This window comes from Loxodonta africana, chromosome 25, assembly GCF_030014295.1.
Source record: "Loxodonta africana isolate mLoxAfr1 chromosome 25, mLoxAfr1.hap2, whole genome shotgun sequence".
NCBI classification, from domain to species: domain Eukaryota; kingdom Metazoa; phylum Chordata; class Mammalia; order Proboscidea; family Elephantidae; genus Loxodonta; species Loxodonta africana.
The window spans coordinates 52,827,277-52,852,508 of NC_087366.1; the positions used below are offsets into that span (position 1 = coordinate 52,827,277).

At 45.9% G+C, this 25,232-nt stretch overlaps 1 protein-coding gene across 1 annotated transcript in view; it reads left to right on the top strand.

The window, feature by feature from the left end:
* SUSD4 (sushi domain containing 4) overlaps nt 1-25,232 on the top strand; it is a 165,291-nt gene that overhangs the window by 112,337 nt on the left and 27,722 nt on the right. The window contains exons 4-5 of the mRNA XM_064276853.1: nt 5,627-5,800; nt 12,891-13,079. Coding sequence (XP_064132923.1) covers nt 5,627-5,800; nt 12,891-13,079 — 363 coding nt within the window. The remainder of the gene's footprint in view (nt 1-5,626; nt 5,801-12,890; nt 13,080-25,232) is intronic.

A 25,232-nucleotide genomic window follows, 5' to 3' on the forward strand; every position in this document is an offset into this window, starting at 1 on the left:
TATGCTAATGTGAATTGTGAATCTCTGAGTGTGTATCAGGTACTCATGTTCCTGGGGACACTTTTTGGGGAGTGTCGATGTTGCAACTTGGCACTCTTAAGGAATTAGATTCATTTTTACATATACCTAACACTTTAAAGAGAAGTAAATTGAACCTATAGCACATACTCTTTAAGATTTCTTTTTACTCTTACCATTTCTGTGCCATCCTTTAGGACCCTGCTCTCCACTACCTCACCTGATAAATTAATTTGTATTTAGGTGTAAATGTATAATGCTGGCTTAGAGTCTTTTATCCCCTCTTTTACGTATTCATTATGTTGGACCTCTATTATTTCTAGGCCACCACCTACCTGTCAGTGAGAGGCTTGTGTGTTGATGTGATGCTGAACAGGTTTCAGTGGAGCTTCCAGACTAAAACAGACTAGGAAGAAAGGCCTGGAGATCTACTTCTGAAAATCAACCAATAACAACCCTATGGATCACAATGGTCTGATCCCATTGTTCAAGGGTGCCATGGGTTGGAGGTTGACCTGACAGCAGCTACCAGCTAGAATCAGGGTACAGAAATCATGACAGTGGTGGGCTGGTGAAAGATGATTTCTGGAGTGGAAGCCTTCGATACCCCTCTAGTTACGTACTGAAATTGCCTGTTTATGCCTCGTATCCATGAGTTCTGACTGTTGACCTGATTCTCCATGGCAGAGTCAGACGTGGTCTCTTTGATGACAATATGTTTGAAATGGCTTTTAAAAATTCTGTAGACTGGAAGAACTTGTGCTTTAGAAAATTCTTATTTCTATTTGAAACCTTAGAACTGATGAAGATTACACGTGTGTTTTCAGATACTAAGGATCCCGGATTATTTTTCCGTAGAAACAAGGTTCATGGTCATTTCCTTCCACAGACACTTGCTGAGGCCGTTCTCACCCCAGGTGTACTCTTCTTCCTACCCCACCCTTCTTCCATGGGGTGACACTTGCTGAGGCTGTTCTCACTCCAGGTGTACTCTTCTTCCTACCCCACGCTTCTTCCATGGGGTGACACTTGCTGAGGCCGTTCTCACTCCAGGTGTACTCTTCTTCCTACCCCATCCTTCTTCCGTGGGGTGACACTTGCTGGAGGCCGTTCTCACCCCAGGTGTACTCTTCTTCCTACCCCACCCTTCTTCCATGGGGTGACACTTGCTAAGGCCATTCTTACCCCAGGTGTACTCTTCTTCCTACCCCACCCTTCTTCCATGGGGTGACACTTGCTGAGGCCGTTCTCACTCCAGGTGTACTCTTCTTCCTACCCCACCCTTCTTCCATGGGGTGATTTGGTGCCGAACATTGCAGGTTAGAAATTATAGTGCCACTTGGGCGATATTTTCTCCTGTCAAGGTCGAGGTTTAGGTTTTGCTTTGTTCTTGATGTGTGATGTCCAGTCAATTCTGACTCCTAGTGACCCTGTCGGACAAGGTAGAACTGCTCCATAGGGTTTCCTAGGCTGCGATCTTTCCAGGAGCAGATTGCAAGGTCTTTTCTCCCTCAGAGCTGCTGGTGGATTTGAACTGCCAACCTTTCAATAAGCAGCCGAGTGCTTAACCATTGCACCACCAGGGCTCCTTTCAGCTAGGGTGGTCTTCTTTAGTTCCTTTCTTACTCCTAGAGTACAACCCTCCTGGAGTCTCAGCTGAAAGCCTGGAGTGTTTTACCAAGGCCTTTCTACCTTGGTGGGATTTGATCTCCAGCCTCTGACTCGCCACCTGATATGTGTCTCCTCTCCCATGGTAAATTGGCCCTCAGTTCCCCCCATGCTGACTCTTCTTTGAGCAGAGTACATAATTACTGGGGTTAGGGAGACTGTGAACTTCTTCCCTTTGAACCCTGAGTCATAGGCTCTCAAGAGTCCGCAACTTCTGCTTGTGGAAACTTGTAGCTCTGACTAGGTCAGGGCATCGTAGCCTTCTAGGCCACTATGCTGAGGAACCACCCTTGCCCACAAGGCTTGGACGCTCTGCTGCAGGCCAGCAGTAGCCACGTGGCTGAGATAGTTCTGCCCATTGACTCTGCCCACGGTAGTTTGCCATCTCCTGAATATACTAGTTAATTCTTGAGCAGCTCTTAAGTCAGTAGAGAACATAGTTGTTTAGACAGATAAATTACTGCCACGGGATCTGTTTACAGCCAAGCTTTTATAGACGGATGCCTTGATAAATGTGTTTTATTTGCTGTGAATAATTTCTGCATAGTGACATTGCAAAAATGTAATTCACATTTTCCATTAAAAAGAAGGCAGCAGTGTTAGGCAGAGAGTTGTCGGTGATCGTGTGACTCCAGTCAGGATTATTCTGGGGTTGATGTGGGGAGTTTCAGCTACTCTAGTAGGAAAACCATCAGTTTAACACGAACAGTTAGAAAACCCCTTTCCATTGCCCGAAACACAAAAATGAAAGGTAAAATTGGCATCCCAATACGGTTCTTCAGCCCAGACTCCGCGTGGAAATCCATGGGCAGAGGGAAGGACTGATGATAGGTTTCCTGGGGGAAGGTTAGCTGCACAGAGAGGCTGCTTATTGGGCCCTCTAGGGGCTGTGCACCCACAGGTTCTCGGGCAGAAGTTGAGAGGCGCCCCGTAGCATGTCTCCTTTGCCAGGTGTGCACAAAGGAGTGGAAGTGTGGGAGGAATGGCAGACAAGGTGGGTGCCGTGGCCTGTGCTGCCGGGCTCTCAGCCTGTTGGTGGTGAGCAGAACCAGTTGACGTCAAGTCAGTGCCGACCCCTGGCAACCCCACGGGTGTCAGAGTAGGACTGCACTCCATGGGGTTCTCAGTGTCTGGTTTTTCAGAAGCAGATCACCAGACCTCTCTTCTGAGGCACCTCTGAGTGGACTTGAACAGCCAACCTTTCAGTTAGCAGCCCAGCATGTTAACCGTTTGCACCACCCAGGGACGCCAGTGGTGGTGACAAACACTGAGGTAATGGCTGACCCGGGTTTACAAACACTTAACTTTGGATGACCCACACGATGGCCGCTGCCCCGCTGTTCACCGGCTGCTAAGGTTCGCCTCTGCCAGGGAGGCCCCCTTCTTACCCATTGTTGACATCCTGTTTTCTGGAGCCCATTGTTGTTAGAGTCTCCTTGGCTCCTGGTAATCCTGTGCCAACCTCACCTTACTGTTCCTGGGTTGTGCCCTGACTAAAGCCACCAAAGTTCCCAGCCACCAGAGCCATCCACTAGCCAGCCACTGCGTCTTCCCCTCCCTGCCACCTGTGTCAGGTCCCAAGGGCTCACCACCTCAGCGCTGCCAGCTTGAAGGCCGGGGTTCCTGCTGACACTATTTCAGCCATATTTGGGATTCAACAGGCATTTGGGCGTGGCTGAGAAACCTACGGTCTTTTAAGGCACTGACGTTTCTGTGATTGCCAAAGCACAGTTATTGGATTTCTCCTTGTTTCAAAAAATTAAGAACCAACAAACTTGAAACATAACCCATCTGTAGGCCAGGGTCCAAACCAAAACCAAACCAGGTGCCGTCAAGTCGGTTCTGACGCGTGGTGCCCCCAGGCGTGTCAGAGTGGAACAGAGCTCTGTCAGGTTTGCAGTGGCTGGATTTTCAGAAGCAGATCACCAGGCCTTTCTTCTGAGGCACCTCTCGGTAACTCGAACCTCCAACTTTTTGGTTCGCCACCGAGCACATTACCATTGTACCACCCAGGGACTCCAAGTCCGGCCCCCCCCCCCCCCCGCCCTTAAAAGCAGGAATAAATAGCTCAAGCTTCCAAGCATATGTGCAGGTAAAACAAGAAACTTTAAACAGAGATGTGCCCCTGAGGGATGGAGAGAGACACGCTGTGATCAATGTGACTTCAACCAAGATGGGACAAGTAGGGCAGTGGTCCAGGAGGAAGGGGAGGGCAGCCAGGGGAGCAGGGCCCCAACTCAGCAGCAAGGAGTGGAGTGGCCTGTGCAGTGAGTTGGAAGTAGAAGAGTTTAAAAAAAAAAAAAATTGCCATCAAATTGATTCCTACTCATAGCCACCTAGTAGGACACAGTAGAACCGCCTCTTAGGGTTTCCAAGGTGCAGCTGGTGAATTCGAACTGCTGACCCTTTGATTAGCAGCTAAACTCTCAACCACAGTGCCACCAGTGCTCCAGATAGAGTTTAAAAAAGAAGTGGATAATTATAAATGTATTAATTTTATCTTTTAGTCAGCTTGCTGCCCAAGCTCCTCGCTCCTCTAGCACCCTGCCCCTGAATCCCAGCCTTGCCGCTTCTCTGCTACACGTGCAGTCAGCTCTTGCTCCATTCTTAGGAGACGGTACAGCTGCTTGCTCTGGGCCTTTGTGATACTGGCAATAATACGTGCTGCTCTATTTTTTATCTTTTTAAAAACAGATAAGGTGGATGGGAAGTGCTAATCGCAGAGGCAACCAGGCTCAGCCCACCGGCCATTCTGCTAAGCATATTTTCTTATCAGGCTCAGGCCGGGCCCCACAAGCAGAGGCGGCAGATTGGGGCGGCTGTGAGGGCCAGCCAATCAGGCTGCCTTGTGTTGTGTACTGTCTGTAGACACAGCAGAATAACAGATGGATAGCATAGGCTACAACCCAGCCCTTGTCCTGCCTCACTCATTTCCGCAGTTGTCCGTAAGATCACCTGTGCTGTGTGAGTGTCACAGGCAGAAAATAAAGTTCCCTTTGTGATTCCATCTGTGCTGTCTCTGGGTCCCTCTTTCTGAGCGTCCTCTTCCTGTTACTCCTGTGAAGCAGGCTCTGCTCCTTGTCCTTGGGGCCCGAGCCTCAGGGTAACTGAGGTACCATCTGACCAGACTGCTGTGTAGGTCGAGACCAGGTCTCAATATAAGACCTCGCTGGTGAACTCTCAACCACAACTGTTTTAAATTCTCATAATGTGTAGTCAGTTGCCATTGAGTTCACTCTGACCCCAGGTGTGCGGAGTAGAACTGCTCCACAGGGGTTTTGAGGCTGTGACTTTTGGGAAGCAGATCACCAGCCTTGTCTTCCGTGGCGCCTCTGGGTGGATTCTGTTGTAGAGAAAAACTTGGAACAATGGTTCAAGTTAGATCAGAGAGGTTTATTAAGGGCTTAAAACAATTGCAATTGGGGAACTACTAAAATGGAACCAGGTAGTCCTGGGGCAGTTTTGTTATACAAGTATTCTTATGGAGTGAAAAGAGGAACCATTAGGAGGGCAATTATAGGAAAATCAATGGCTATGGTAATAATCGTACTCTGACTGGTTACTGATGGCTAGTACAGATCATTTCACAGGATGCTTACATCATGGTCACAGGATGCTTTGTCTCTCTTGCAGAAACACCTTGTTGGCCCCAGCACCCAGACAGACTCCTGAGTACATGCGTTTTGGGGGTGCGGATGGTCACTTGGTTCCAAGGCCCCTCGGGGCATATGGTTTCGCATCCTGGTTTTGACCATCGAGGAGAAACATGTTTTCCTCAAAAAACATAGCTGTCAGTCTAGAAATCGAGATTAAAATGAGATAGGATGGTGAGCTCACTGCACTGAGAGTGGCCCTTCCTGAGACAGTTCAAACCGCCAACCTGTAGGTTAGTGCCTAGCCATTCCCAGCGTAGTAACGTATTCTTCTTATAAAATTGCAGATTGCCGTATCCCTCAAATTGAGGATGCTGAGATTCACAACAAGACATACAGACACAGAGATAAGTTAATTGTCACCTGTCATGAAGGATTCAAGATCCGTTACCCTGACCTCTACAACATGGTCTCATTGTGTCGAGATGATGGAACATGGGATAATCTCCCCATCTGTCAAGGTAGGTCCGGAAGCTGGAGTGCTCAGTTATTCTTCACTCTGACTTTATTATAGACCAAGTACAAAAAAGCCAAACCAAACCCGTTGCCGTTGAGTCAATTCCGACTCATAGTGACCCTGTAGGACAGAGCAGAAGTGCCCCCTAGGACTTCCAAGGAGCACCTGGTGGATTTGAACTGCCAACCTTTTGATTAGTAGCCGAACGCTTAACCAGTGTGCCACCAGGGGTCCAGACCAAGTACATGTTTCTCTGATAGAGTGAGGCAAACACTGGGGGAAATAAAGCCATGCACCTACACGGACCCAGCTCTGTCTTCAGGGTGATTGCCAAAGCTCTCTTCTTGGAGTGTCATTGCCACTCTCTGTCATTTGCATCCTGTCCCCCTATGCCCAGTTTTAAAGTGCAAAGGAGGAATACCTTCTTCCTAAGGGTATTGAGTGTCCGTCCCCTTTACACTAAGAAATTGAGTCGTTTAAGAATTAGGAGACTTGTAACTGGGCTGTGAGCACCATGATGGACTATTGTGTATGTAATGGAAATAGCAGTGCGTTTATACTTATTTCAGTAGTGGTGAAAATATGTTTAAAGCCAATTTTACAGAGTCGATTTTCTCCTAATAATGTTATTCCTTTTTATAATGCCTGAAAAGTAGAAAAATAATCCAATTCAAATTTCGTCCAAACCGCAGTGAATATTTATCCTATTGCATTTTTTAAAATTTACCTGACCCAGCACAGAGGGCCCTGTTTGTGAAAATAAGCCCTTGCGTTCGCATTAATTCTGATTTTATTTTCTGACGTGTGACTCGGACGAGAGGACCAAGGAGCCGATGCATAATTCATCATCCTGGGGTGTGGGGGGCAGTGTTATCTGCTCCGAGGGTGCCTGCGTGTGAAACTTCAGACAAACGTTAACTTTGTGTTTGGAAATCACAACTGGCAGGCTCTGATATTGCTTTGTCTGCCCCACAGTTGGAAATAAATCATTTCCTTACGTGAGAGCTTGAGAGTCACGGCCCTTTGAAGAAACACGGCTGACAGAGGCAGCCCAGACCGTCAGACCCCCATCGTTTGTCCTCAGGAACTTCCTGTGTTGCTTAGCGTATTATATGTTATATTTTTCAAGGAGACACATGATTTATTTACACTTTCAGAGACTGTCCATAAAATAAGCAGCTGGCTTTTAGGTCGGGCTGTTTATTCAAATGAACTTTACTGACCACTGATTTGTTCCAGTCCTCCAGCCCTGACAGAGTAATGGCGGAGAAAATTACCTCAGACTCTAGCCACTTCTTGCCTTCATATTTTCCACTTATCCTTTCATTCTTCCAACCTTTCTATTTCTTTTCTGTCACCTAAATACAGTCTGCTTCTTTAGGAGTTCTTTTTTTCCCAATAATTAAAAAAAATATATCCTGTGGAGGCATACATTTCAGGGTGTCATCGTGAGAGGTTCAGATACAGGTTTTCCCGTTGCTCCGTCTACCCGCTCTTGCCTGTCCCCTCCACCATTCCTTACACAGATCTCAGTCAAAAAATAGCTTATATGCTTCTCCAGGAAGCAGTGGTGGGTCAGTGGTAGAATTCTCTGCTTCTAAGCAGGAGACCCGGATTCAGTTCCCTGCCAGGGCACCCCGTGCACAGTTACCACCCCTCCTGTCAGTGAAGGTTTGCGTGTTGCTATGTTGCTGAACAGGTTATAGCAGAGCTTCCAGACTAAGACAGACTAGGAAGAAAGGCCTGGAGATCTTCTTCTGAAAATCAGCCAGTGAAAAACCTATGGATCACAACGGTCCAGTTTGCAACTGACCAGGAGATAGTTAGTGCAGGACCAGGCAGCGTTTTGTTCAGTTGTGCATGGGGTCGCCATGAGTTGGGAGCCAACTCGATGGCAGCTGACAACAACTTATTTCGACAACGACAAAAGAGTTTACTGGCTGGTCTTGAGAGGTGTGCTTCTTCAAACAACAGTGGAAAACAGCTCAGCTTTCATTCTCCTCAGAGCCTTCTGTCCCCCCACTCCAGCCCCCCCAGCGGCGCCTGCTGTGTCCCTTGCTCCCCATTCTACCCGCTAAGCCTGGCTGTAGAGGCCAGAGGGAGTCAGTGCTTCCAGGACCCGGCGCAGAACCTTCTGATATTCCGGCTTCCTCCCTGGCCCTGCTGGCACAGCACAGAGAATGAGAATGAGGACTCACGGTTGCTACAGACAGCCCGACACTTCTCCAAGCCCCCTCTCCAAGCCCCCAGGGGGAGTGTAATTGGCCCTTAGTGTGACATTTCATTCTATAACTTTTATTTGCACCTATAGATCCAGGGGCTAGAGCCTGAGGAGCCTTTTCTCTTCTATCTAGAAGTGCAAATAGAAATCACGTTGAACTATTGAGTGGAAGCCAGTATTCTCCTGTTATATTTAGGACAGCCTGTCTCCAGGCGAGAGTGAGCATGTCTTTCCTCTCCTCTGGTTAACTCCACCAGTTATAACCCCTTCCATCTCCTTGGGGTGAGGGTAGGGGACTGTTCTGTGGCCGTTATTTTATGAGACCTTTATGTTTGGGAGCACAGTGCCCTGATGCCTCCTGCCAGTTATGGGTCCAAGCTCGTCTTCATTTGGGGGAAGCCATTTTATCAGTGTGGGTAACTTAGGACTACACCACCTTCCTAGGAGGGGTGAGGACGCTCACCTGTATAGCCAGCTCGTGTGAACAGTACGTATGGCTGCAGTATATCCACTTATTCACGTTCATTTGCTTATTTTCTCCCCCAGATTATTGATTTGGTTTATTCCTGATGCTCACCTTCCCCACACATACTTCACTTTTGCTGTGGACATGGTTGGTTTTCAGCTAAGAAAAAATAACAGTAAATTAAGGCCATGGGGGCTGTCCAAAAAGATGGCATGAGCTCTATGCCCTCCCAAGTATGGCCCCCTCCAGAGGCCCTTCCAGGTATGGCCCACTCCAGAGGCCTTTCTGGGCATGGCCCCCTCCAGAGGCCCTTCCAGGTATGGCCCACTCCAGAGCCCTTCCAGGTATGGCCCACTCCAGAGCCCTTCCAGGTATGGCCCACTCCAGAGGCCTTTCTGGGCATGGCCCATTCCCTAGGCCCTGAGTGCTGGCTGGTTCAGGATGGTGGGTAGCTGAGTCTGCAGGGCTGGTTTAGGGTGGTGGGCAGCTGAGTCTGCAGAGATCAGTGGCACCAGCATTGCAGGGTTGGCACTTACAGACCCCAACAGTGAGTGCCTACCTAACCTGCATCCTAGGCGCCTGACTCCCTTCTATCCCTCCCTGGTATACCAGCCAGTTGCTGTCGAGTCAGCTCCGACTCATGGTGACCCCGTGTGTGTCAGAGTAGGACTGTACTCCGATTATTTAGAAGGAGATCTCCAGGACTTTCTTCCAAGGTGCTTCTGGGTGGACTGAAACCCCCAACCATTCAGTTGACAGCCGAGTGTGTTAACTATTTGCACTACTCAGGGACTCCTGCCCTGATGTACAAGCCCCATGTGCTGAGGTGTTTTAAAAACATGCTGTTGATTCAACAGTTTGCTGAGAGGTCTTTTCAAGATATAATACCAAACAGAGTCCACTTTGGAGAAGGGTTCAGTCGTCTGTTACTGTGCCTATGAGATAATCTCTACTTGGTGATTGGAAAGGAAACCAGGCATTTTCATTACATGTTATTTACTTCACACACAATTAATTCTCCCCTGGAAGAGCACCATCTCTGCAGAGTCATTATTCCCTCCAGTGAAATTGCTGAAGCCAGAGAAATTCCATGATCACAGTGGAAGCCACACAAAATGGAATTCTGTGCCATCGCAGATGTTCTACTGGGTTGCACGGACTTAGAGAAAAAAAAAGGGAGCTAATATTTTACAGTTAACGTGCCCGGCTGCTAAGTAAAAGGTTGGTGGTTCAAGTCGACCCAGAGGTGTGTTGGAAGAAAGGCCTGCTGATCTACTCCTGAAAAAATCAGCCATTGAAAACCATATGGACCTCATTTCTACTCGGACACACAAGGGGTTGCCATGAGTTGGAGTCAACTGGACGGCGACTGGTAGTGTTTTACAGGAGAAGGAGTACAGGGTCCAGGTCTCACCTGTACCCCGTTATCACACAGAATTCTTTGGTTGATGCAAGGACTCACTACAGCAGTGGTTCTCAAAGTGCCGTACCCAGACGAGCAGCATCGCCACCTCCTGGAAATGCTAGAAATGCGAATTCTGAGGTTCCACCCCGGACCAGGGAATTAGCAGCTCTGGGGGTGGGCCCAGGAATCAGTGTTTTAACAAGCCCCCCAGGTGATTCAGAAGTATGCCAAAGTGTCAGATCTGCCATACTACAAGGCTTCACGCCTATTTTATATCCAACACACCTGAATTTTGCAAAATTTAATTGCCCTTTGGCAGGCATGCGTCTGTTCCGTGACCTTCTACGGTGGGATCACACGTGGATTATAACCTTCCCTAGCCACCTGACTCGCTACCAGTAAAACCGTTGGGATGCCTCTTTCTTCTCGTGGCACCTCTCAGTGGTTCTCAACCCTGACAGCACGTTACAGTTACTTGGGAGCGGTTCCTTGGTTTGGAGGTTTAGGGTCATGGTTTCATGCGATATCCCAGTTATTTGGCCTAATAACGTGTTCGGTGCTCCTGTTCTGCCTCCTTGCTTATTGTGTCGTGCCTTGGGTCTCAAAAGCTGTCAAGTGGCCATCAAAGACATGACAGTTGGTCTCTATTCACCTGGAGCAACAGAGGAAGAAGGAGGAGAATATGGAACGTGTGGCTAATTGCCTCCATGAACAACTGCCTTCTTTGCCATCAGACCAGTAGAACTGGATGGTGCCCGGCTACCAGTGCTGAACGTTTTGATCAAATGTTTTATAGAAGAATCCTGACCAAAAGAGGGGAAATGCAGAACAGAATTTCAAAGTTTCATGGACTGCAGACTTTCTAGAGTCATGGAGACTAGCTGAACCCCTGAAATGATTGCCCTGAAATAATCTTTAGACCTTAAGCCAAAAATATCCCCGAAGTCTTCTTAAAACCAAACAGTAGTTTAGCTTAACTAGTAAAAAATGTCTGCCTTGAACATTAAGCTCTTCTAAGAACTATCTATGTGGGATCAAAGTGATAATAGCAATTCGAAAGATTAGATAGGAACCTTAGGGGTCAGTTGGTTTATATTCATGAGGGAGGAACAACTCAGAAAAGGAGGATGAGAATGTTTGCACAACCCGGAGAATGTAATCAGTGCCACTGAATTGTACATGTAGAAATGCTTGAATTGGTGTATGTTTTGCTGAATATATTCTCAACAACAAAATTAAAAAAAAAAAAAAAAAAAGAACATTTCAAGATCTATCATGAAGTACAACACTGTCAGTGATAGGATAATATCCATGTGCCTACAAGGAAGACCAGTTAATAAAACTATTTTAAAAAATGGAAAGATAGCAATGCCCAGCCACTACCCAGATGAAACAGAGCAGACCTCTCGGCCTGGGGCTGGGGCATTAGTATTCTTCTAAAGCTCTTTGAGTGATTCTAATGTGCAGTTCAGGCTGGCAGCCACTGGGCAAGGGACGTTCCAATCCCTAGGCACACACTCACCACCTTCTTTTTTTGTAACTATTTATATATATATATATTTTTTTATTGTACTTTAGTTGAAGGTTTACAGAGCAAATTAGCTTCTCGTTAAACAGTTAGTACACATACTGTTTTATGACATTGGTTAACAACCCTACAACATGTCAACACTCACCCTTCTTGACCTTGGGTTCCCTATCACCAGCTTTCCTGTCCCCTCCTGCCTTCTAGTCCTTGCCCTTGGGCTGGTGTGCCCCTTTAGTCTCATTTTGTTTTATGGGCCTGTCTAATCTTTGCCTGAAGGGTGAACCTCGGGAGTGACTTCATTACTGAGCTAAATGAGTGTCCAGGGGCCATGTTCCTGGGTTTCTCCAGTCTCTTATAAGGCCAGTAAGTCTGGTGTTTTGTTTTTGTTTTTGTGAGTTAGAGTTTTGTTGTACATTTTTCTCCAGCTCTGATCGGGACCCTCTATTGTGATCTCTGTCAGAGCAGTCAGTGGTGGTAGCCAGGCACCATCTCATTTTACTGGACTCAGTCTGGTGGGTGCCATGGTAGATGTGGTCCATTAGTCCTTTGGACTAATCTTTGCCTTGTGTCTTCAGTTTTCTTCATTCTTCCTTGCTCCCAAATGGATGAAACCAGTGGAGTATCTTAGATGGTCCCTCACAGGCTTTTAAGACCCCAGATGCTACTCACCAAAGTAGAACGTAGAACATTTTCTTTATAAACTATGTTATGCTAACTGGGCTAGATGTTCCCTGACACCATGGTCCCCGCAGCCCTGGGCACAGCGATTCCATCCCTCAGGAAGTTTGGTTGTGTCTGTGGAGCTACCATGACCTTGCCTTGTACAGGTTGTGCTGGCTTCCTCACAATGTGTACTGTCTTACCCTTCACCAAAGTTACCACTTATCTATTGCTTGTTCAGTGTTTTCCCATCCCCATCCCCATCCCTCCCCTCCCTTGTACCCATCAAAGGTTGTTTCTTTTTGTCATCACCTTCTTTTACTACTGATCCACTTTGTCTGACCCACTTAGTACCATTTGCAAGTATAAAAGCGAATATCCACATTATAAATAGAAGAGGTAAATAGAATACACGTCATCAGGAGGGACCAATGGCCGGAGAAGGACATCGTGCTTGGTAAAGTAGAGGGTGGGTGAAAAACAGGGAGGCCCTCAACGAGATGCGCTGACACAGTGGCTGCAACATTATACTGAAACGTAGCTGTGATTGTGAGGATGGCACAGGACCGGGCAACATTTTGCTGTGTTATACATGGGGTCGCTAGGAGTCCAAACCAGCTTGATGATGCCCAGCAACAACACATAAAATAAGGAAGCCTGGGCGTTCAAGACCAAGGTGCTTCATTCCTCAGGCGGTGCCATTTTTACAGTGGGGGAACCCTATAGCGTAACAGTGTTGTGTTTGTCTCTTAGATGCACAAAGATGACCGAGTGAAATGTTTCCTAATAAAAGATCGTCTTTGCTGTTTCACAGGCTGCCTGAGACCATTAGCCTCTTCTAACGGCTACGTGAACATCTCCGAGTTCCAGACCTCCTTCCCAGTAGGAGCGGTGATCGCCTACCACTGCTTCCCTGGATTTAAGCTAGATGGGTCCCAGTACCTGGAGTGCTTACACAACCTTATCTGGTCGTCCAGCCCACCCCGGTGCCTTGCTCTAGAAGGTAACAATCTTATTCTTCTGGAAGCCATACTTTGGATTATTAAAGTAGATGTTTAGATAGGAAGTGAAGCCCTGCAAATTATGGTGAACAATAAATTTTGTTTCTTAGTAGACTTTGCATGTCTCCATCCAGAGCCGAGGAAGCAAACCAGATCCTCTGTCATGAAGCCATACTGACAACTAGGCATAAAACTCAACCCCCATCTTTAGCTTTAAAGGGGAGGAGGGTGGCTAAAAGGGAAAAGTTTCAGGCATTAAAGGCTAAACTGCAAGATATTGCAAAGTTAAATGAAATGTCTTCAAAACTTAATTTTCTCTGCACCCAGTGAAAACAGATTCTATTATGGCATCATTAATCTCACCCCTCGTTTTACTGTTGTGTCAATGTTTCTTCCATATTTCCAGGCACTTTATAGCTGAGCTGTCAGTGTTTTCCTTCAGACACACACGGGAAAGCCTGAAAGCAGGAGCTCTTTCCTCCCTGTTTCTGTTAAATATATGGGATCATTTTAGAGTACGGTGCCCTGTAATAGATCACTAAATCAATACTGTGAAGTCGTGAGGCAGACAGGTGTCTGTGGGGGTAGAGCCCACAAAAACTTCTGCTAGGCAAGACGGACATGCTTGCTCAGCCCTTGCTTTAGCTCAGATCTTGAAATTATGACCAAAAAGGCCCATCTGCCCAAAGCTAACAAACACCATGTGCCCTTGGCATCTGCATACAAGACGGGGTGGGAGGGTCAACATAGGTGTTGGTATTATGAATTGAATTGTGTCCTCCCGGAATGTGTGTTGGAATCCTAACCCCTGTACCCTGGATGTGATCCCATTTGGAATAGGGTTTTCTTTGTTATGCTAATGAGGTCATATCAGCATAGGGTGTGGCTTAAACCTGACCACTTTTAAGATTAGACACAGAGAGACCTGTTGAAAACACCGGTTGCTGTCAAGTGGATTCCAACTCATAGGGACCCTATAGGACCGAGTAGAACTGCTCCATAGGGTTTCCAAGGAGCACCTGGTAGATTCGAACTGCTGACGTTTTGGTTAGTAGCCGTAGCTCTTAACCACTGCGTCACCAGGGTTTCCAGACACAGAAGTGAGCACAAAAGGGGAAAGATGGATGTCACATGGAGGTCGCCAAGGACCCGAGGAATACCAGGCTTGTAGGAGCTGAGATGAGTATCTTCCCCTAGAGCCCACAGAGAGACAGAGAGCCTTCCCCTAGAGCTGATGTCTGGAACTGAGGCTTCTAGCCTCCTGAACTGTGAGAAAATAATTTTTCTGTTCTTTAAAGCCATGCACTCGTGCCATTTCTGTTACAGCAGCACTAAGAAACAATAGGAAAAGGAAAAATGAAAGGAAGCATCTGGTCAGAAGTCCCTCCGCAGCCTACCTTTAGCCTTGCTTGGGAAACAAAAAAGGAGGCAATAGTGTGTGGAAACAAGGGCGCTCTCGCTGCTAACAGCATCTCTACAGAGTGTACCTCAGCGTGGGAGGAAGTCAAGTTAGGAGCTGTAGTGTGGAGTGTGACTGGCCAGGGAATCAGAGGAAAAGCATCTCTTAAAGGCAGTGATGGGGCTTGGAGCGGGGTTGGTGGGAGCCTGGCGAGAGCCAAGGAGCCTCTTTAGAGAAGAGTGGGTGAAGAGGAGAAGCGGGGGGAGCCTGTCACGTGAAGGAGCAAGAACGCCAGGCCTGGACTGTTAATTTGCCATTCTCCTAGGCTAGTGGTTAGAGCCCCCAGCCACCCCCACTTCTAACCCATCCCAGATTCCCCAGGGGACCGGCGTCTGGGTAGAGTGGCCAGATAAAATTACAGGACACCGAGTTAGATTTGTATTCATTGAAAACAACAAATGATTGTTTAATACAAGCATGTCCCAGATATTTTGTGGGACTTACTTATAGTAAAATATTACTCATTGTTTATCTGGAATTCAAATGTAACTGGGAGTCCCGTATTTTTATTTGCTTAATCTGGCCACCCTAACTTGGAGGGATAAGGCTGTCTCCTTGGTTTCCACTGCGAACGCTTTATCTTCCATCTGGACAGCGCTGGTAGGCTGAGGTAAGGGCGGGTGGAAGATGAAAGGAGGCTCTTTTCTCATTCCTGGCGGGTTCTCCCCGCTCAGATAACTGGAAAAGGAGGATAGTTGAAAGATATCATTGTTATGATTACATCCATTTGAAATGCCTACTTTAAAAATCTTTTAAAATTTGATTTAAATGGGCTTCAAGGAGTCATGTTCTGATAGGTTTAGTTTTGGGACTTTGAAAGCAGTTTTTATTGAACGTAGAGAATATGATATAAATAGGCATAAAATAAAACTGAGCTTCAAGGGGCAATGATTTAAAGTAATAAGCAGGGAGCTATGACTGGCTTTGGACTGGAAATGACTCTTGGGGTTTAACAGGTGAGGGGAGACCACTGACCCCTTCCCCTGCCAGCCTTGGCCGTGGTTGGGTGAAGATGCTGTGCTGAAATCCCAGTGTCTTAGTCTGCGTTCTTCAGAGGAGCAAATCCAGTGAGACTCGTGTGTGTGTGTGTGTGTGTGTGTGGTGTGTGTGTGTGTGTGTGTGTGTAGATAGTGCAAGTGTAAAAGCACTTGATTTACTTCAAGGAAATGCCTCATGCAATTGTGGGGGCTGGATCTGCACACTAGAAACTTCTGTAGGCTTCTGTCCCAGGAGCCGGAGGTCAGACAAGGAGGAGCATGAGGGTTGAGAGCAAGCAGGCCCTACCAGAATATCCACTTATATCCCGAAGGTAGGCCACACCCCCAAGGAAACTCCCCTTTCAGCTGATTGGCCAGTCACATCGGATCACATCATAAAAAAAAAAAAAAAAAAAATCACGTCATAGAAGGTGATTATATTATCTTGTGGACGAGCAGCCAGTCCAGTATCTGCCACACCACTGAGAATCACAGCCTCGCCAAGTTGACGCATTACCCGTTACCTCCAGGGTAAGATCTACAAGTGCCAGCAAGGCAGCTTAATGCCTTTTCTTTTTCTTCAGGGTTTTTTTTTTTTTTAATAGTTTTTAAATCTTTATTTTCAATACATGTCCCTTTAAATTCTCGGATAGAATTAGTTTGTGAGTCCTTTAAATGCAACATTGGTTAGAGGCACAAAGGCCCTGATTCTAAACTGAGGGCTACGCAGTGGAGGAAAAATCACTTTTTTCTCGAGACTTGATGGAGACTGGGTGAAATTAAGCAATGGTTTATAAGATGTAAGGATTCATGCAAACATTATCCAGACGTGCCTAGGTGTTGGCATTTCTTTAACTTATATTTTAATTGCATATCATTTTTATAAAAAAGACAGTGCCTTATTTATGAAGTTACTGGGTGTTACAAACAGTTAATGTGCTTGGCTGCTAACTGAAAGGCCAAAGTTTGAGTCTACCCAGAGATGCCTCAAAAGAAAGGTTTGGAGGTCTGCTTCTGAAAAACCAGCTATTGAAAACCTTGTGGAGCACCATTGTACTCTGACACACATGGGGTCTCCATGAGTCAGAATTCACTTGATGGCAACCGGTTTGATGCTTTTTTGGCCTTATTTATGCAATATTGTCAGCGGGTGTTCAACACATGGAGCCCTGGTGGTGCAGTGGTTAAGAGCATGGCTGCTAACTAAAGGTCGGCTGTTTGAATCCACCAGCTGCTCCGTGGAAACCATATGGGACAGTTCTACTCTGTCCTATAGGGGCACTATGAGTTGGAATCAACTCTAAGGCAGTGGGTTTATTCAACATATACAGCCAGAACGCTCGTTGGAAGTGAGGAGGGCAAGACTTTGTCTCATGTATTTTGGACATGTTATCAGAAGGGGCCAGTCCCTAGAGAAGGACATCATGCTTGGTAAATAAAAGAGAAGGTCAGCGAAAAAGAGGAAGGCCCTCAACAAGCTTGATTGGCACAGTGGCTGCAATGACGGGGATGGGGCAGGACAGGGCAGTGTTTCATTCTGTTGTACATAGGGTCACTACGAGTCGGAAACGACTCAACAGGACCTTACAACAATTCAACATGGTGAGCTGTGAAGAGTGAATATACCCTTCTAATATTTACCCTTCTAATATTTACCCTTCTAATATTTACCCTTCTAATATTTACCCTTCTAATATTTACCCTTCTAATATTTCATCCACACTTTTTCCTCTTATTCCTAAGCATGCACTTTGATTTTTCTTGATGGTATGATGAAAATTATTGCACTGAGCTGCAGAATAATGATACTTTGGGGGTCTTTAGGTAGAGCGGGGCTCTCTGACCCCTAGCGTGGACGGGTCTGGCCAGCTCACTGTGGAAATCTTTCACTACCAGCCTTTTGTCCCTTTCCCTTTCCTCCTTCACTGTTAACCCACCAGCTGTCAGTATACCTGTCACTTTCAGAGTGCATTCCCCACAGCTCTCTCTACCCTTTTTCTGGCCTGCTGCATGCAAGGTTAGATCAGCAAGGTGATGATGGAGGCAGTGTAGTATTTTGACTAAGAGTAGGGACTTGACGTCAGACTGACTGGTTCACGTCCTGGGTCTCCTACCTAATAACTATGACCCGGGGCAAGTAATTTACTCTAAGCCTTCATTTCCTCATCTGTAAAATGGGGATGATGCTTACACTTGCCTTGTGGTATTGTGAGGATTCGGTATAACGGATGTAACGCGTTTAGTGAAGTGTCTGGCACATCGTCTGATGTCAGTCAAGTGTCCTTTGTTACTGTTCCTCTTAGAATTCCGTGTAAAGTTACAATAAATCAATAAGCTGGGATGTGAGGGTGATTTTCCTTGAATAAAGTGCCCAGGCTGTTATGCATGTACACTGTGACACCGTTCCGGTTGTTCAGATGCCTCTGTGATTAAACCTGCACATTCTGGGCTGTGTTCGTATACAGCAAGTCTCCGATGATGGGAGGGAATCCTGAACAGGGACGACTGGGGTTGTTAGCTGCTGTCGAGTTGATTCCAGCTTGTGGGCACCCCATGCGTGCAGGGTAGAACGGCGCTCCGCAGGGCTTTCGAGGCTGTGAGCTTCCAGAAACAGATCCCCAGGACTGTCTTCTGAGGCACCTCTGGGGGGGTTTGGACCACCAACTTTTCGGCTGTTAATCGTACTTGTACTTCGCCTACCCCTTTGTGCAACCCAGGGACTCTGTTAATTTTGCGAGCTCACTGCAAGTCAGTCTCTTGACCCAAATGTGTGACACAGTGTCTCGTTTAGTCCCCCTAACGTCCCTGTGAGGCAAACACTGTTATTAACCCCATTTTACCGATGAGCAAGCCTAGACTTATAAGGTTAAGTAACTTGTTTAAAGTCACACAACTAATGAGTGAAGGAGCTGAAACTCCACCATGGGTCTTTGTCACTTCCATGTTCGTGCAGTTAATCACCAAGGTACAGTGTCAAATTAACTTCTTCTGATCACTTTACAATCCAACAGGGAAAGCAGTTGGATATTTATATAGACATTTTTAAAGAGTCCAGAAACTCTAAAAGAATACCCACATAGGAAGGAATTTGTCTTTCTTGCCTAGTTATTCTCCTGGTAGAAATTCCAGCTGCAGGGGCTGCGAGACCGAGTAGAAGCCCTGTGTCCACAGGTGGCAGCGAATGCTTATTACTGTCACTTAAGAGTGTGTATTTATCTCCTATGTGACAGTGGAGCCTCACTCAGCCAGTGAGCTGCCCAGGGATCACTGTCCTTTTACAGACAAGGAAACTGATACCTTGAGAGACAGCCTTACTTGTCTAGACCCTGCAGCTCTTGGGCCATCGTTGCCATTTCCACCACGTGGTGCTGCCTCTCCCAGTGGGAGGGGGAGGCTTGTGAGAGCAGCTTCCCAGGGGAGAGGTTACAAGTGAGCCGTCACTCTCACATCCGGACAGTCCCATAATTGATGCCTGGCTTCATGAAGGAGTTTATAATTTAGAAGGAAGAGCTTTGGCAGTTTCACCACAGATGGCAAACATTCTAAGATTTGGTAAGAGGATGCAGGTCCTGTGTTTTGAGGCCTGCGCCCATCTTATTGAGAACCGAATATCACGGAGCATATCTGGTTTTCCATAGCTGTGTTGTGGAGTAGAGTACCTGAAATCACAAAGCCTCGAAACAGAGTGGGACCTACATCATCTAAAAATATATGCACATGTACACACACACGTGTGCACGCACACACACTATAGAGAGAGAGCAAGCGCGCACTGGTGGTCCAGTGGTAGAACCCTCCCTTTCCACGTGGGAGACCTAGGTTCGACTCCCGGCCGGTGTGCCTCATGTACAGCCATCAGCTGTCCATCAATGGAGGATACTGTGTTGCTATGACGGTGAAAAGATTTCAGTGGAGCCTCCAGACTAAGATGGACTACTTCTAAAAGTCAGCCACTGGAAACCCTATGGATCACAAAGGTCCTATTTATAACTGATCGTGGGGATGGCACAGGACCCGGCAGTGTTTCATTCCATGGGGTCGCCATGAGATGGGTTGACTCCATAGCAGCTAACAACAACGTGTGTGTGTGTGTGCGCGCGCACCTGGAGCCCTGGTGGCACAGTGGTTAAAGCATTCAACTGCTAACAGAAAGGTCAGCAGTTCGAATCCACCTGCACTCCTTGGAAACCCTATGGGGCAGTTGTACTCTGTCCTATAGGGCCACTATGAGTTGGAATCGACTCGACGGCAACCAGTCTGGTTTGTTTAAATGTATTTATATGTTGTTATTAGGTGCCATTGAGTTGGTTCAACAGAACGAATCACTGCTCAGTTCTGTGCCGTCCTCACAGTTGTGTCTATGTTTGAGCCCATTGTTGCAGCCACTGTGTCAGTCTGTCTTACTGAGGGTCTTCCCGTTTTTCACTGACTCTATCCAAGCATGGTGTCCTTCTCCAGGGACTGGTCCCTCCTGATAAGATGTCCAAAGTATGTGAGACGGAATCTCGCCATCCTTGCTTTCCAGGAGCATTCTGGCTGTACTTCTTCCAACACAGATTTGTTTGTTCTTCTGGCAGTCTGCGGTATATTCAATGTTTTCACCAACACCATAATTCAAAGGCATCAATTCTTCTTCGGTCTTCCTTATTCATTGTCCAGCTTTTGCATGCATATAAGGTAATTGAAAATATCATGGCTTGGGTCAGGTGCATCTTAGTCCTCAAAGTGACTTCTTTGCTTTTCAACACTTTAAAGGGTCTTTTGCAACAGATTTACCCAATACAGTACCGTCATTTAATTTCTTGACTGCTGCTTCCATGGGCGTTGATTGTGGACCAAAGTAAAATGAAATCCTTGAAAACTTCTATCTTTTCTCCCTTTATCATGATGTTGCTTATTGGTCCAGTCGTGAGGATTTTTGTTTTCTTTATGTTGAGGCGTAATCCATACTGAAGGCTGCGATCTTTATTTTTCTTCAATAAGGACTTCAAGTCCTGTTCACTTTCAGCAAGCAAGGTTGTGTCATCTGCATAATGCAGGTTTATGAGTCTTCCTCCAATCCTGATGTCCCGTTCTTCTTCATATAGTCCAGCTTCTCGTATTATTTGCTCCAGCATACAGTTTGAGTAAGTATGGTGAAAGGATACAGTCCTGATGCACACCTTTCCTGATTTTAAACCATGCATTATCTCCTTGTTTTGTTTGAACGACTGCTTCTTGGTCTGTGTACAGGTTCCTCATGAGCACGATTAAGTGTTCTGGAATTCTACTTCTTCACAATGTTATGCATTATTTGTTATGATCCATACAGTCGAATGCCTTAGCATAGTCAATTGAACACAGGTAAACATCTTTCTGATATTCTTTGCTTTCAGCCAGGATCCATCTGACGTCAGCAATGATATCCCTGGTTCCACGTCCTCTTCTGAATCCAGCTTGAATTTCAGGCAGTTCCCTGTCAGTGTTCTGCTGCAACCGTTTTTGAATGATCTTCAGCAAAATTTTACTTGCTCATGATGTTAATGATATCGTTTGATAATTTCAGCATTCAGTTCGATCACCTTTTTTTGGAATGGGTACAAATATAGATCTCTTCCAGTCAGTTGCCAGGTGGCTGTCTTCCAAATTTCTTGGCGTAAACACGGCTGCATCCATTTGTGGAAACATCTCAGTTGGTATTCCATCAGTTCCTGGAGCCTCGTTCTTCACAAGGCCTGCAGTGTAGCCTAGACCTCTTCCCTCAGCGCCGCCAGTTCCTGATCATGAGCTGCCTCCTGAAATGGTTGAACATCGACCAGTTCTTTTTGGTACAGTGACTCTGCATATTTCTTCCATCTCCTTTTGATGCTTCCTGCGTCGTTTAATATTTTCCCTGTAAAGTCCTTCAATGTTGCAACATAAGCCTTGAATTTTTTCTTCAGTTCTTTCAATTTGGGAAATGCCAAGCGTGTTTGTCCCTTTTGGTTTTCTGATGTCATACCACAGCTCCTCTGGTCTTCATTCATTAGTGTTCAGTACATCAACCAATTCTTGAGATGGTCTCCAAATTCAGGTGGAAAATACTCAAGGTCATATTTTGGCTCTCGTGGACTTGTTCTAATTTTCGTCGGCTTCAACTTGAACTTGCATATGAGCAATTGATGGCCTGTTCTGCAGTTGGCCACTAGTCTTGTTCTGACTGATGATATTGAGCTTTTCCATCATCTTTTTCCACAGATGTAGTCAACTTGATTCCTGCGTATTCCATCCGGTGAGGTCCATGTGTTGTTGAAAAAGGTATTTGCGATGAAGAAGTCGTTGGTCTTGCAAAATTTTATCATGGAATCTCAGGCATCGTTTCCATCATCAAGGCCGTATTTTCCAACTACCAATCCTTTTTCTTTGTTTCCAACTTTCCCATTCCAGTCACCAGTAATTATCAATGCATCTTGACTGCATGTTTGATCAATTTCAGATGGCAGAAGTTGGGAAAAATCTTCAACTTCCTCATCTTTGGGATTAGTGTTTGGTGTGTAAATTTGAATAATAGATGTATTAACTGGTTTTCCTTGTAGGTGTTTGGATATTATCCTGTCACTGACAGCGTTGTACTTCAGGATGGATCTTGAAATGTTCTTTTTGACAATGAATGCAATGCCATTCTTCTTCAGTTTAGTAGACCATATGATCGTCTGACTCATTGCCAATACCAGTCCATTTCAGCTCACTAATGCCTCGGATAGCGATCTTTATGCATTCTGCTTCATTTTTGACAGCTTCCAATTTTCCTAGCTCATACTTTGTACATTACGTATTCCAATTATTAATGGCTGTTTACAGCTGTTTCTTCTCATTTTAAGTCGTGCCACATCAGTATATGAAGATCCCAAAAGCTTGACTCTATCCACGTCATTAAGGTCGACTCTACTTTGAGGAGGCGGCTCTTCCCCAGTCACGTTTTGAATGCCCTCCTACCTGGGGGGCTCATCTTCTAGCACTATATATTAGACAGTGTTCCACTGCTATTTGTAAGGTTTTCACTGGCCAATTTTTTCAGAAGTAGACTGCCGGGTCCTTCTTCCTTGTCTGTCTTAGTCCAGAAGCTCAGCTGAAACCTGTCAACCATGGGTGGCCCTGCTGGTATTTGAAATACGGGTGGTGTAGCTTCCAGCTTCACAGCAACATGCAGGCCACCACAGTGTGACAAACTGACAGACAGGTGGTGGTGTGTGTGTGTGTATATATATGTATGTATATATGTATATGTATACACATACACACACACATATATATATATGGATCTCCATAGTTCCCTGTGTGTTGGCCTGTCTCACTGTAGGTCTGTATGCTTTTCCTTGTCTGTCAGTATCTTAATGTTTCTTAATGCCCTTGACCCTCTTCATCTGTAAGTCTTTCATCTTTTTCTGTCTCTTTTACATACACAACCACAAGGAATCCAAGAAATCTTTTTTTAAAAAATAAAACTTTTAAGAATGAATGCAGACAGTTTCTCATTTGTAAGTGCTAAGTCCTCAGTTGACGTTATTGGTGGTGTTTACTGAACACCTGTTAGGCACAGAGCAACCCCAGATTGGGCACTGGGGAATTACAAAGAAAGAAGAAGGCATCATTTCTTTCTTGGGAGAGTTTCCAGTCTGATGGAGATAGCAAACAGACAGATTCGGTTATCTAAAGAAATGGCACCGTCACAGATGGCGTCCACGTATTCACACAGCTGTTTTTACCAGGGCACACAAGTGCTTATGCATTTGGGAAAGGTGGAAGGACAGTTCTCGTCGGTCGGTGTTATCACAACGGTGAAATGAAAATTTCCCTTCAGGGATTTAGGACTTTTTCTGCTTATTTTCCCCAGAAGCATGTTTTCTGTCTCCGTTTTAGCTTTGGGAAAAGAGAGAGAGTGCACTTCCTGCTCATGGGACAAGGCTGTGCACTGTGAAGCTCTGCAGAGCTCTGTCAGCCTAGACAAGTGTCTCACCGTGTACAGAGGATGCCGGTCCGCTGCCCTGAAGGGTGGGAATAGGAGAGGCTATCCAAGGGCATAAAAATGAGCAAATGAAACACACGTGCAGTAAATGATGACACAGAGGGATCCATACACACACGGAGCAGTCTAGGAAGAAGAAGTGATAACCCGCAGAGTCCTTTAGGCACTGGGACCTTGGGGCTAAAGGAAACACTATGAGCAGCTGCAGAAAAGGGCTCTTTCTTTACATGGGGACATAACATTGAAAAGCCTTGAGTATCAAGTATCTGGAACATTCTCTTCACAGTCAGGTGTTCAAACACCTGGAAGTAGCACAGCATTGCTGGGTATCTGAGTACAGAAATTCCTAGGGGGGACCCCTTCCAAAGGACAGGTTAACAGCCGCAAAGGTCACACGACTAGACATCTTTGAGGCAGGTAACAGGGGTCAGAAGGACAGGTGATTGAAGCAAAACCTTGGAATTTGGAGTCCTAAGTTGTAGCCAGAAGCCACTTAAAGACCTCTAAGTGTTAAATTCGAGAACTAGATCCCTTCTAGATCTGATATCTTTTTCCTTAGAGCTATTCAAAGAAAGTGAGAATAGCTCTAAGGAAAAAGATATCAGATCTAAAAGGGACTAGTCAAGCATTTGGTTGAGATTAGTTTGAAAAGAAATCAAATTCAGTAGCGTATGCTGTTTTAAATAAATGCTTGTGAGAGTCATTTATTCATTCAGTAAACATTTCTTATGCTGATGTGCCCAGTGTTTTGCAAGGTACAGATTATACAGTGGCAGGCAAGCTACACAAGAGGGATACATATACAAGTCTCCACTGGGCTTATGTATTTTGGGAGATGTTCCTGAAATCTCACTTTCTAGGCAGATAGCAAAGAGCCCTGGTGGAGCAATGGTCAAGCACTTGGCTGCTAACAAAAGATTGGCAATTCGACCCACTAGCCGCTCTGCAGGGTAAAAGACCTGGTGATCTGCTACCATAAAGATTACCAAAAGCCAAACCAAACCCATTGTCATCAAGTTGATTTCTGCTTATAGTGACCCTATAGAACAGAGTAGAACTGCCCCATAGGGTTTCTAAGGCGTAATCTTTATGAAAACAGACTCTCACATCTTTCTCCTGCAGAGCAGCTGGTGGATTCGAACCACCAATCTTTTGTTTAGTGCCACCAGGGTTCACCACCATAAAGATTACAAACCAGGAAACCCTATGGGACAGTTCTACTCAACAGCACTTAACAACAAGTTCTTCAGGGCCTCTGGCAGCAGAGAGGATGGTTTCCTGTTCTAAGACCACCAAGAAGCCTTTCTAAAGTAGCATCTATGACTTTGAAAGAACTGGGAAGAATTGCATTGGTGTGTCCTCTTTTGTTGCTTTGGGTTGGCTCCCAGACTTAATGCCCTGTCTCCACTCCAGAGTTCCAGGAAAGCAGTGAGTGTGGCCCTGGGGCCCAGGGGAGCTTGGTGTGCTTGTTTGTCTGCTTTTCCCAAATAGGAGAATAAATCACTCCAGAACTACAGGTACTTCATGTTTCATTTGTAATGACTTGGGCAGAGGCTTCCCCGAAGCTGACATTTTCAAGGCCTTTCAGCCTCGTGGTTGGCATTTCTCCCAGGAGCCGGCAAAACTGACCTCATCAGAAGCTGAACGTCTCAAACTTTTTTGTTTATTAAATTCAATCTCAAACCTCGGAATGCCCTAAGTGGTTTTTTTTCTCCCCTTTCCCATTCGTTTCCGA